At 48.4% G+C, this 12,974-nt stretch overlaps 1 protein-coding gene across 1 annotated transcript in view; it reads left to right on the top strand.

Moving 5' to 3' along the window:
- Window positions 1-1,027: 1,027 nt before the first annotated feature.
- The window catches only part of SLC13A4 (solute carrier family 13 member 4), a 40,862-nt gene continuing 28,915 nt past the window's right edge, over window positions 1,028-12,974 (top strand). The window contains exons 1-2 of the mRNA XM_067747111.1: window positions 1,028-1,843; window positions 6,879-7,007. Of these exons, the coding sequence (XP_067603212.1) occupies window positions 1,745-1,843; window positions 6,879-7,007 (228 nt within the window). The 5' untranslated portion in view covers window positions 1,028-1,744. The remainder of the gene's footprint in view (window positions 1,844-6,878; window positions 7,008-12,974) is intronic.

The following is a 12,974-nucleotide window of genomic DNA, read 5'->3' as shown; positions in this document are numbered from 1 at the left end:
CTCTCTCTCTCTTTCGCTCTCTCTCTCTCTCTCCTTCTCTCTCTCTCTCTTTCTTTCTCTCTCTCTCTTTCTCTCTCTCTTTCTTTCTCTCTCTCTCTCTCTCTCTCTTGCTCTCTCTCTCGCTCTCTCTTTCTCTCTCTCTCTCTTTCTCTCTCTCTCTCTTTTCTCTCTCTCTCTCTCTCTTTCTCTTTCTCTCTCTCTTTTTCTTTCTTCCTTGCCCCATATCCACATGACTTTTCAGAGAAAAGAGAATGCTTCTCCTGAACTGTAAGCAGCAGAAATTCCAGCGTCCAAGGGCTGCAAAGGCCCTATTCCTGCACCCATCAATTTTTTTCCTGCCCTCCCACCTCCTCCCTGCACACCAGCCAAAGGAAGCCTCCTGCTTCTTTTTTGGTAAAAAGCCTCAGAGAGGGACATTGGAACACCTACTCCAGCCAGAAAGACCACAGATGTCTGGGCGCCAAGGGCCTCTGAAATGAGACTGGCATCTAGATTTTTCCAGAGAGGCAGTACCCTTCCCATTCTCCCTGAAAGGGTCTGTGGTCTTTCCGACAGGCTGACATCCTCTGTTGACTCAGATGCTTTGTATTCACCCGGGTGCTGAAGCAAACAACCTTTGCCACCAGGGAAATCTAAAAGACTTAATATTCTATACTCTGGGGTAAAGTTCTCCAGGATTAATATTTCATTTTCTCCCTGCCACCAGACATTTTCATCTTCCTAAGGCCTAGGTCAGCAAGTGGCCCTCCCAGAGAAAACTCAGGGTCCTATGCTTTGCAACGTTAAAGCAGTGCTTGAGGAAGTGGGATTCTGTTTACGGTGATGGTCATCACTCCAGCCCCTAGGATGTTTGAGAAACAAAAATAAGCTTTGCACATTGCTTAGGTTCTGCAGAATCAGCAGGCCCCTGCTGGGACCAATCCTGAACTGCCTTTGGAAGAGATACTGACTCATTCTTTCCAACGTGCTGACTGGCTGTGAGGAATGGGCGTGGCTACTGCCTCTGTCCTGCGTCCCATAGGTGAAGGAAAGTTAAGGTGGGCCTCCAGCAAGAGTTTGTCCCGTGACAAAAAGGAATGTCTTGGGGACTTTTTTTTTCTGCTTTGGAGGGCCAGGCTCAAGGCAAATTATAATGGGAAACCAATTAGAAGGAGAGCAATTTGAACAGAGTTAAAGTGCCAGGTCCTGGGAGGAGAGACCAGCCCTATTTGAAGTCTCCATGGTCTGCTGACAAACTCGGGGGTTTGTTTTAAGGGACGCGGGGGGACTAGGTTTTTTAAGGAAAGGGGGTACAGCCAGCACAGGTAGAGAGCGAAAGTGGTACTGCCCAAAACAGGCCATCAGAGAGAGGAGAAATGTTGGAGGGCACAATAGACGGCAGCCAGACAGCTGCAACAGAGGTGTAATCTTGATTGATTAAGGGGGCTTTTGCTGAGCTTTGGAATGAAGTTACTCCATTACTGATCAAGCAAAGAGAGAGCCATTATGCCCCCGTTTATCATCCTTTCCCGCTTCCTTTTTGCTGGGCATAAAACCATGCTCACCAATCCCACCTAAAACCGAAGGCGAGGAGGCCGGCCTTTGTTGCAAACAGGGGCTCTACCTGCCCTCCTGTTCTGCTCTTAAGACGAGAGAGGACTCTTGGAAGCCGAGAAAGGTTGAAGGAGTGTTTCTGGAGGGAGGCAAGCGTCGCCAGCAGCACAGGCACTTGGCGGGCGCGGGCTCCGAAGGGAGGAGGTCCAGGATGGGTTTGCTGAAGGGCCTCCACCGAGCCAGGAAGCTGCTGCTCGTCATCTTCGTGCCGCTCCTGCTGCTGCCTCTGCCCATGCTTCACCCCAGCAGCGTGAGTACCAGCCGGTCCCCTCCTGGGGCCAGGGGGTCAGGTGGGAGGTCAGAGGGGAGGTCGGTGGAGGGAGTGGGGTGCTCGTGCAGCGCCTCAGCATTCTTTTGTTGGTGTAAAGAAATGGAAATGCTTTCCTGCAGGAGGCTAACATACTTTCTGCCTAAAAACTGCCATTTTCACCCCTTCACCCCATTCCCAGTCCCCCGGCCCCACGGCCCCTGGCCAGGACTGAGATAAGAGGAAGGGCCGATGGCTGGAGTGGCTGATCTGTGTGGCACAGAGCAGTGGGCCAGCCTGCTCGGGGGCAGGGGCCAGGCGGACACCCGATAAAGAGAAGGGCGCTCTGGAGAGCTGGTATTTGCCAGGAGTCAACATGTGACCGTCCATATGGGAGAGCAACTGGACATGCAGGAAGACCTCCCAGATGGGGGAGGGAGGGGACTGTGGACGCCGGCCTGAGGTGCACTGCGGTGGGGTCCCCGGCCGGGCTCCTGTGCATCTAGCCAGGGTCTGTGGGTGACCACGGTGGGCTCTGATAACCAGGATTTGAAACTCTTAATCCCTCAAGTTCCTTCTGAACTTTAAGTTGAAAGCGCAGCTTGGCAGCCTGCCCTGGTCCCATGCATGTGGCCCTTTGATTATTTGTATCCTCTGTGTTTTCTTCTCTGTGCTCTTGACGGAGAGACAGCAAATGACTCGATAAAACAGAATAAGAGCCCCCAACTCTAGACTGTGGCCCAATTTTTTGTCCAGGTTTGTGTGAGCAGAAGAGCCTGGGCTCTGCTTCTGAGACCGTCATTTGCCTTCCTTGCCTTCCTCCGGCTCCTTTTCTCCCTGCCCCCCCCTTCCTCCCAGTGGCTTTACCCCTTCCCCTAGCTGGCACTACCCTTGAGACCTTAGGAAAAATAAGCTAAGAAAGGTTAATCTTGTTTGTGGGAGGGGAAGGGTGTCTTCCACTCAGCTCCCAGAGTAACTTCGTAACCAAGATTAAATGACACAGTTAAAGGGGATTAGAATGGTTTCTTAAAAACAAACTGGTTTAAGTCTTTAGTAGAATAAAAGCTCAGAGCACCAGGGAGCTGCTGATGAAGACCGGCTGGGATTAGCAGACAGTGATCGGTGTGAACGTTTTCCCGGCGTATACACTCGTCCATTTCTGGCTTTGTCCCAGTAGCCTGATTTTCTTTCCTTTTCATGTTTTTGTTTTGTTTTGTTTTACTCGGTGTCAGATGGGTTAAGGGAATGCCAACCAAGTGGCACCTGCTCTTCTCATTAGCGGCATCAGGCACACACACACCCCCCACCGTGTCCCCTGAGTCAGCCCCATCTCTGGTGACCATGACTCCGGGGGGTAGTGCAGCCATTTAATTCTGGGAGCCTGTCTTGGAGCTTCTCAGTTACCAATGACTCGTGAGAAGTATCCACATGAAGAAGAAAACAAAATAACAAATGATTGAAGTAGACAAAAAAAATCTATACATGTGACAGAAGAGGGATGTTGTGGAAAAAAAAAAAAGAGGAGAGACAAGGGAGGAAAGGTAAGCCTCTGCTCTGTTGGAGTCTATCAAAATTCTTGAATAGGTTTTTAAAGATGGACTCACTGAGAGCAAGAGACCTTGCCCTTCCTTGACCTAGCGCCTTCTGTCCAGCTGAGTTTCACCTTAGGGCGGGGTTTCTCAACAGCCACACTAGTTACATTTGGGGGCGGGGGGAGAGGGTTCTCTGTCGTGAGGGGAGGGCCGTGCTGTGCTGTGCATTGTAGCGTGGTTAGCAGCGTCCCTGGTCTCTACCCATCAGGTGCCAGCAGCACACAGGCACCCCCTGCAATTGTGACAGCCAAAAATGCTTCCAGATATTCCCAAATATTCCCTGGGGGGCACACTTGGCTCCAGTTGAGAACCAGTGCCTTAAGAAAAGAGAAATACGCTACCTCAGAGCTTCCCCGTCTGTGCTCATGGGTAGCCCTCGGGACAGCTAGATGGAGCCTGGGTGGCCAAAGCCCTCAGACCCGGATGCAGCCTGCTCACCACTCGCCCCAGTGTGCCCTGCAAAGGTGATTCCTCCGTGTGTCACAGTGTCAGTAAGACGCTGCTTCTCCTTCCTCTGCAATGACGCAGAAGCACCTTGAGGTCACAGTGGGCACAAACCACCACGGGGACTGGCTCTCATCTATTCGGCCCCCTCGCATCACACTTAGATTCTGATCTTTAATCCTTAAGATCCCTAAATAGCCTTGTTTGCTCTGGGCTGGAACTGAGAGAAGTGATCTGGGCAAGAGCTCCTGGCCTGCAGTTCTGATGCTTCTTCAAAGTGACAGGCTGCAGCTGCATTTTAGGAAGGATTAGTATGACCTCCCCTTTTTTCCTGCCCAGCTCTCTAAAGCCAGGGGCCCAGACTTGATTTCCCATACACAGAAGAGGAAGGTCAAGCGGGGGGCATCTGCAACGAAGCCCAGCTACAGCATCCCGGTGGGATAAAAGTTACACCCAACTCCCAAGCTAAATTTTCAAAAGCCCTTCCAGTCATTTATGACACCAAATGACGTGACCTCAAGCTCCTTCCAGTGGAGCCTGAATGGTATTTCATCGGGGTGGTCAGACTGTAGGGAAAGAAGCAGATGCAAACATCAGTTAGTAGCAGGGTCAGGGAGCATCCGCTGTGGGGAAATGCCACTTTTGAACTCGCTCCTTTATTTGTCAACAGGAGCAAAAAAGAACTGACAACACTATCCCTTAAAGGCACTGCCCCAGTACGCGCCAATCCCTACATTCCTGCTGACCAGCAGCAGCGATAAGAGGCTGCGGGTTTCCAGAATATTTTCTCCAGTAGATAAGAGAGACCTGTTAGCCAGCAGAGGAGCCCAGTTCAGTTCACCAAGCTTGATTGAGCTACCTGCCAGACCACGGCCAGATGCAGGGACAAAGGAGCCTGTAAACAAACTTCACAGAGGATTCTGGGTTATCTGAATATAAGCTTCCCTACTGAATTCTGAGACAGCTGAGAAGGGGCAAAAGGAAGTTTATGTAAATTCCACGGGTGTACTGAGTGCGAAGTAGATGGAAAGGCCATCTGAAGGTGGTCTCTTGGCCATTTTTCTAATGGAAGTCAGAAAGCTCTAAGGAAAGTTCAGATTAAAATGATGGTAGTTTATCCTGTTCTTAATACTGCTGGATGAAGGTGGCTTGGTGACTTCCTCCAGTAACTTATTCTAATTCCTAACAATAGTTACAATCAAAAAGTTTACCTTGGCTTACCCAAATTCTCCTAATTCAAACCAAAATGATGCATGGTAGAAAGAAATAGCTCTTGCTCTCTCTCTCTCCCTTTTCTCTCCTTCCTTTGCTCCTGGACCTGTAATGACCAAGCCAAGAAAGACTGAAGGTTCTTTGTAAGGAATAAGGGCTTCTCAGTGAGGGAAAGACATTCTATCTCCTTTGCTTCAACTAGAAGCAACACTTGCCATTCTGTCTCTTTCCCAGGAAGGAGATGGGAATAAGTGAGCTCAAGTGGGCTGAAGGGCTTTGAACTCCTTAGGTATTTTTATTTCTGCAGTAAAGGGAGCATTTCTCTAAACTGCATTCTTTTTCAAATGGAGCTCTTTTTCCCCCCAGTATTGGTTCTGTTGTCTTATCAGCACTTCCAAAAGCTTTAACTTCTCTCTGATCTTTTGGCCCCAGAGGAAATCTCAGTGGGAGCTACAGTCAACAACTGTTGCGCCCAGTTCCCATTTCTCAACCCCCAACCCCATAATCCATGCGTATCAGGAGGGAACAAGGTTCCATCCAGCCAGGCTGGGTTAATCACTCCTGACGCCCCTCACTGATCGTGGCGACCTTTTGTAACTTTTGTGTAAGAGTTTGAGGACGCTTGTTCTGAACCCAAGGGAGAGATAAACAGAACAAGATTTGTCAGGTTCCTTGATCACCAGCCAGCCTCAGGGCAGGTCAGACCTGAGCGCAGTGGGTTTAGAACTAGGTATAAACGGAGGAGTCCACAGCCAGCTTGGATCTTCTATTCACTGGCCCTCCGGAGTCCATTGCTAAAACCCTTGGACAGTGACCTCTCCCAAGAGTAAGCCAGTGACCTTTCTCACCACCATTAATCAGCACCATTTGGGGCAACCAGGATTACTGGAGCTAAGGTTAAGGAGGACTGATTTTTTATAAGAATGTTGTACTTATTTATTCTGTGCACCCCACGGTTGTACAACCAGCAAAGGGAGTGGGCTGGGGAAAACCCTGGTAAATTTCCAGGCCTTCCCTGATAGACAGCACTCTTACTCTCTTTGTCAGAAGGAAGTTTCCACGTACATCAGGCAGTGGAGTGTCCCAGACACTGGTTAGGGCACTGGTTCTCAACAAGGGATGATTCCCCCCCGCCGCCAACGGACATTTGGCAATGTCTAGAGACAGTTTTGGTTGTCACAGTTGGGGAGGTGCTACAGACGTCTAGTGGGTAGAGGCCAGGGATGCTGCTAAACATTTGACAATGCTCAGGACAGCTCTCCCCACCAACCCAGCAGGGAGTGATCCAGCCCCAAACCGGCCAGTTTCAGAACTCACATGTGAATCAATTACACAAATTAATCCCCACCTTCAGCTACCCCAAGAACCTCTAGTATCTGATCAATCTGACACCAAAATATCCTGCCTAGACCAAGTTAAAACTGTGAACTCCACCTTTATGTACATGATCTGGACACTGCAGTTAATTTCAGTCCCTACCCTGCTCAGTTTCAGGAACCAACCGAGCTGTGATAGCATAACAGTCCCGGTGGCCACCCTGCTGCAAACCAGTGCAAACCACGTGCAAGGCATCAGTCGCCCCAAGGAGCAGCCATAACTTCACCCACCAAAATACGATGACACGTATCCACCAAACTTCTCTGCCAAGTCCACCTTTGCACCTCCCAGAGCTGTGTTCCAGTGCCCAAGTTTGAGTCCGTGTGCCTCCTGCCTCTGCCCTGGGTCTCTTTTGGATCCTTGGTGGCAGTGGCTGTCCCTGTGACTAACCACCCACTTTCCTCCCCTTCCAGGAGGCTGCGTGTGCTTACGTGTTGATCGTGACTGCTGTGTACTGGGTGTCCGAGGCGGTGCCTCTTGGAGCTGCAGCCCTGGTGCCTGCCTTCCTCTACCCGTTCTTTGGAGTCCTGCGATCCAGCGAGGTTAGACCATTAGCAGCCCCCTGCTCGGTCCCTGCTGGGCCAGTGAAAGAGGGCTCAAGGCGAAGGGAGACTCACAGAGCAGTTGAGGAGGGGGCTTCTTTCACCCTCTGGGACAACCCATTAGCACTAAGCCTTTGCACCTGCTGTCCTGGACCCTGAGCTCCTTTCCTTCAACCCATGACCTTCATCTCTGTCAAACTGCCTCTTTCAGGAAGCCTTTTGGTTAATTACATCCAATTTTTCCTTCAGCCTGAAACCCTTTGGGAACTGTATGCTTGGCACATTCAGCCAGACTGCTGTGATTCTTTCTCTGTTCTTCTGATTGTCCATTAAACTCTAAGCACTCAAAGGCAGGAATCAGGCCTCCCAGGTCCTTGGAATCTGGTGACGAAGCTGAGCCCGTATGGAGTAGGTGCTCAATAAATGCTTTGCCGACAGAGAGACTTACCGCATTTCCCTGAGTCCTGACAATGTCTTCACTTTCTCTAAAAAACATTTCTGTCCCTTCTTCCCCAACTCAAGATTACTGCATATTCTTTCCCTGACTGCTGTCTACCTAGAATCTGTCCTCTGTTCACTCTCTCCCTCTCTCTGTGGCATTCTTAAAATTCTAACAGAAATTGTCAACAGGAAGCCCAGGGTGGTGCCAGTGCAAACAGTTAAGCCCACCACAAATAGGAGAGAAGAAAATCACAGCCAGAAACCTGGAGCAAGATGAAGGACGGTCTTCATTCATTAACACCTGGTTCCATTTGGATTATCTCCTTATAGCACCTGGTCTCCGCTTAGGGTTTCTGAAGGAGATTGAATGGTAGAGGTTAGTTAAGGACAGAGGCACAGAAGAAAGAGGAAAGGGAACTAATGTTTGAATTCCTACTAAGAATCAGGCACTACACCAGAAGTGCTGTATTAGTTAATACTCCCGAGATGTCTACGAGGTAGATATTAATATTTCCATTCTACGGATGAGGAAAGAGTTTCACAGAGTTAAGAAACTTACCCAAGATCACAAAGTAGGAAATAGCAGAATTGGATTCAAACTCATACCTGTCAGATTTCAAAGTCTATGCACTTGCTTACTGTACCATAAGAAAAACACTCCATAATGTATTATTGTAGCTTCATGGTGAGTTAATACTAAGAACTGTACATCTCTTCACCTGTGTGATGTGAGGAAGGAATAATGAACCTGGGTCCATGGGATGCCTTAACCATGGATAACAGAATTTTTTTTAAAGTCCAGAGATAAAAATTAGGCCATCCCCTAATTGCTGTACTTGACTACAAGTTAACAAGTTGTCCTTCTACTACATGGACTCAAATGGCTGGTTTTTGTTTGCTTGTTTTGGTTTGGGGCAGTTTGGTTTGGAGGCTGTTGGTACATTAGTTCCTTTGTTGGCATTTAGTAATCATAATAGCCTCAGACTCTCCAAAAAGGATAGTATCCCCAAAACCCTCAGCAGTGCTTTGATTCCTGGAGATGGGTCCAACACCAGTATCCTGGGGACCCACATAAAAGCTAGCCTGGGACCTGAAGCACTAGGCAGTCACTTCAATTATCCCCCTTCCTCTGTGGAAAGAGAACAGGTAGTCTGGGTCTGTGTGCATGCCTAAAAGAACAAGCACCAATATTACTTTTCTTTTTTTTTTTTTTTTGTGATATGCGGGTCTCTCACTGCTGGGGCCTCTCCCGTTGCGGAGCACAGGCTCTGGACGCGCAGGCTCAGCGGCCATGGCTCACGGGCCCAGCCACTCTGCGGCATGTGGGATCTTCCTGGACCGGGGCACGAACCCTTGTCCCCTGCATCGGCAGGCGGACTCCCAACCACTGCACCACCAGGGAAGCCCTCTTTTTTTTTTTTAACATCTTTATTGGAGTATAATTGCTTTACAATAGTGTGTTAGTTTCTGCTTTATAACAAAGTGAATCAGTTATACATATACATATGTTCCCATATCTCTTCCCTTCTTGCGTCTCCCTCCCTCCCACCCTCCCTATCCCACCCCTCTAGGTGGTCACAAAGCACCGAGCTGATCGCCCTGTGCTATGTGGCTGCTTCCTACTAGCTATCTATTTTACGTTTGGTAGTGTAATATTACTTTTCTTAAGAGAAACATAAATGAACTTGTCTTGCAGATTTCTCTTTAAAATTGTGAAAGCGAAAGCCAATGAGTCGGGAGGTGAAAGTAGAGAGCAGAGGAAGAAGTGAAGTTATAGAAAGAATTGAAACTTAAGTAACATTTTTAAAGTGAGCTAACTATTCCTTAAAAGACTAATATCTTTGTATTTCACTACAGGCAGCCCAAAAGCCAACAGTATGCCTTAGTGTTAAAGTAGATGATGTCTCTATTTCCCCAAGGGCCTCCTGCAGCGGAATCTTATAGACAGGTGGGCCAATCAGCCCCTCCACACACTAGGGATGTTGCTAGGCAACAGTTCATCCTAGGGCCTGCCCATCTGCACAGCCAGGAAGGCTCAACCTATAAGGAGTCTAGGGAGGCAGTTGTTTTCAAAGGCAACAGGACTTTGTAAGGAGAAAAAGAAGACTTTGCAGGGAGAGATTGGGTGTTGCTATTGCTGGGGCTGGAGGTGGAAAACGCTGGAGAAGCCAGGGGCCAATTTTATCATTTGAGGTGAAAAACCCTACCCCATCCGTCTGATGAAGTGGCTTTGGCTGGTGATATTTAACAGCCGAGCTCTGGAGAGCAGTTTAGGCCAAATATAATCTGTTTAGCTAGCCTTTTAAACTCAGATTAAAGGACATGCCGATCAGGTAGAGGACATGGGTTATAGCCCTTTGTGAGCCAGTTGACTTTGCAGACAGAGAAAATATCTATTCCACAGCCACCGACTTCTCCCCTACACCAGCATGTGCCATGGCTCCCTGGGAAAAGCTAGGCCGGGGGTCTGCAGACGCCCCCTACTCCAGACAAATCATCCACTCGTCACTTCCCAAACCCACCTTGTGCTTGCCCAGCCCCTTGCCGGGACTCAGGCCACTCTTCCACTTTGGAAAGTTCTCTCCAATTCCTTCAGCTTTTAAGATCCTACCCAATTACCCTGTTGGTTGAAGCCTTTCCAAAAACCTCAGCTAAAAGAGTTGTTCACTTCCCTTGGAGCCCCCTGATACCTTTGTCCTTTAAACGGTACATGAGATACATCAGATATAAACTTGCTGTGGACACGCCCTCTCTCCATCCACATTTCACGCCCTCTAGGATTTACGATGTCTTATGCATACGGGCCATTCTTGCACTAGCCCTTAGTTCACGTTTCTTGATTGCAATGTTTCTTGACAGTGTGTCAGTAGTGTACTCTCCATATGAAGGAAGGCATGTGAATAGGATCAGTGGGACCCTGGATCTGTGGCTTTTGTCCCTCAGATTATTCAGTCAACATTCAGAAAAATATTTTGAGTGCTGTACCTACCATGTGCAATACAATATGGGATGTTACAGATACCTTGCAGGTGACAAAAATGAAAAAAATATATAATTTCTGGGACTTCCCTGGCGGTCCAGTGGTTAAGACTCTGCTCCGAATGCAGGGGGCACGGGTTCAATTCCTGGTCTGGGAACTAAGATTCCACATGCTGTGTGGTGCAGCCAAAAAAAGAAATTTTTTAAATATATCGTTTCTGCACTCTTGAATCTCACAGCTAATGCTCTGGGTTCCCCCTAGGGCTGGATGTATGCATGTAAATGGTTAAATTTTACAGTGATGAACTGTCAGTCTGCAGGTATTAAGAGTTCACTGTGTGCAAAGCTGAGACTGTCTTCTATCAGCCGAACTCAGATGCTGAAAAGAGACAGAAAATGGTCAAAATGGCTCCTGACCTTGAGAAGTTTCTACTCTAGCAGAGAGAAAGTATAAACCACATGGAATAACACAGAAGACCCTATGCAGTAATGCCTCTTTTTCTGGCCTTGCAGACCCCAATTTACACAATTTCACATGAGGGAATGTTCTATATAAATGAAATTTACCCTGTCGAGTGCCCAAACTTTATATTGACCACTTTTTGACTGAGGTCTTTCCACAAAGCTTTATAATTTCCCTGGTCTTTTAAACAAATGTTGCTGAACATAAATTAACTTTTTCTTTGGAGCCTTCGATATTTCCAGGGATAACAATTTCTCAGTCAGAGAAATGTGGTCTGGATGACAGCACAGTTGAGTAACTTGAGTGCTGGTTGAATAGCTGAACCAAAAGAATCTGAGGAACATGTTGGCATTGCGCTGGAGAGAGAGCACAAATGGAAATAAGAAAGGCATGTCATCAGACTGCAGATGACTCAAAGCTAGACGGACTAGCTAATGGACAGTGACAGAATCAATGCTGCCAGGAAGAGACAGTGGACTGGAAGGGAAGTCCAGGCAAAATGAAGCTTAATAAGGATACATGTTAGCAGTGTGTGTGAAAAAGATCTTTGGCTTTCAGCTGAGTGTAGACGCAGTGGGAGTCAGCTCTCTGTCCTGGGTGGCCGCCAAAATGCCAAGCCTTTACCACATGTCAGGCGCAGTGGGAGGTCCTTTACGTGCACTGTATCTTTTAATCCTCTGTGAAGTGGCTATTATTTTTATCTTTGTTTTACAGAGGAGGAAACTGAAGTTCAGAGAGGTTAAGTAACTTACTCAAGGTGATACAGCTCGTAAGTAGTAGAGCCAGAACTTGAAGCCCGAATTGCCTGACCCCAGAACTTTCACCCTTAATTGCTAGCCAGTATGTACTGAAATCTGCTCAATTAATAAACGTATGTGTTCAGAGCAGGAAATTCTGGATAAGGAGCTCATTCAGAGGTAGGTAGCCAAGATGTCTGAAATCTAGAAGCTAAGTCACATGAGGAATGAAGAAAAGCCTCAAGAGCGGCATGATTTCTGGCTTGTACAGCTCAACATACCAGGCTCAAAGGATCAAACCAGAACCAGAGTCAAAGCACCATAAGGTAGATCCCCTCTCTGGGAGGGAAGACCCTGAAATGGGGGCCACACGTGGTCCTGGTGTTCCTGTCCCCAGAAGCACAAGCCAGATGACCACGTAAGGATACTAGAGGCAGACTCTGTGCCTCGGGAGAGGGGCTGGGCTCTAAGGGTCCCTTGACTTTAGGAATCTATCGGCTTGTAAGCATCCAGCTTCTGCTCCCCTCTGCTGGTGTACAGAGCTCAGTCCTGTATTTCCGATTTGTTTTTAGGTCTGTTTTTTTGTTTTGCCTCCATTGTGACTCTCGTTACTGTCATCATAGAGGCCTTGAAAGTCCTCTAAGCCTTTCTGCTGTGTTGCCGTAGCTGGGGACAGTACCTGTGTCAATCAAGAGAGCTGAGATTCACTGTTTATAGGAGAATGGCTTAGATGTGGGGACCAAGCCGCTCTCTGGGGAACTAAAGAGCATGGTTTGAACACTGGAATTTGTAAGGAGCCTCAGAGATGCCCAGGGTCAGGAACTACTTCTGGTAGAGATTACACCTGCTTTCTATCTACCCCCCAACACACGCACCCACACGCGCACGCGCATACAGACACGCTCCTTCTGCTGTCTCGGTGGCCCTGCACTGCAGGCTTCTAGCAAGTCTAATTCAGATCCTAGCTCCTGCCAAGGCAAGAGAGGCAGCAAGGCAGCTCCAGCTGGAGAAACAAAACAGCCTCTACAGCCAAGTGATACTTGAGTCTGATGTCATGAAATCTGCTTCCCTGTTTGCTCTTGATCTTTCTGACCCACTGGATTCCTGACCAGTGCCTAGACCCTGACTTGCTGTGTGTAAACCTGGGGGCATTTCGTATATCACCTTCCACTCTGCCTTTCTGGCCTCTACTCACTATGGAGGCTGACACCCCTACCTCCACGCCCCCAGCCACACATACAGGCCTGTGAGGATACAGGCTGAGCATCTGTGCCCAGCTACCCACCCTCACCTACAGCCATCCAGACACAGCCCAGAGCTGAGCGCACACCCAGGCCATACGTGGGC

This window comes from Pseudorca crassidens, chromosome 8 (assembly GCF_039906515.1).
Source record: "Pseudorca crassidens isolate mPseCra1 chromosome 8, mPseCra1.hap1, whole genome shotgun sequence".
NCBI classification, from domain to species: Eukaryota; Metazoa; Chordata; class Mammalia; order Artiodactyla; family Delphinidae; genus Pseudorca; species Pseudorca crassidens.
This window is presented reverse-complemented; position numbering and strand designations above follow the sequence as displayed.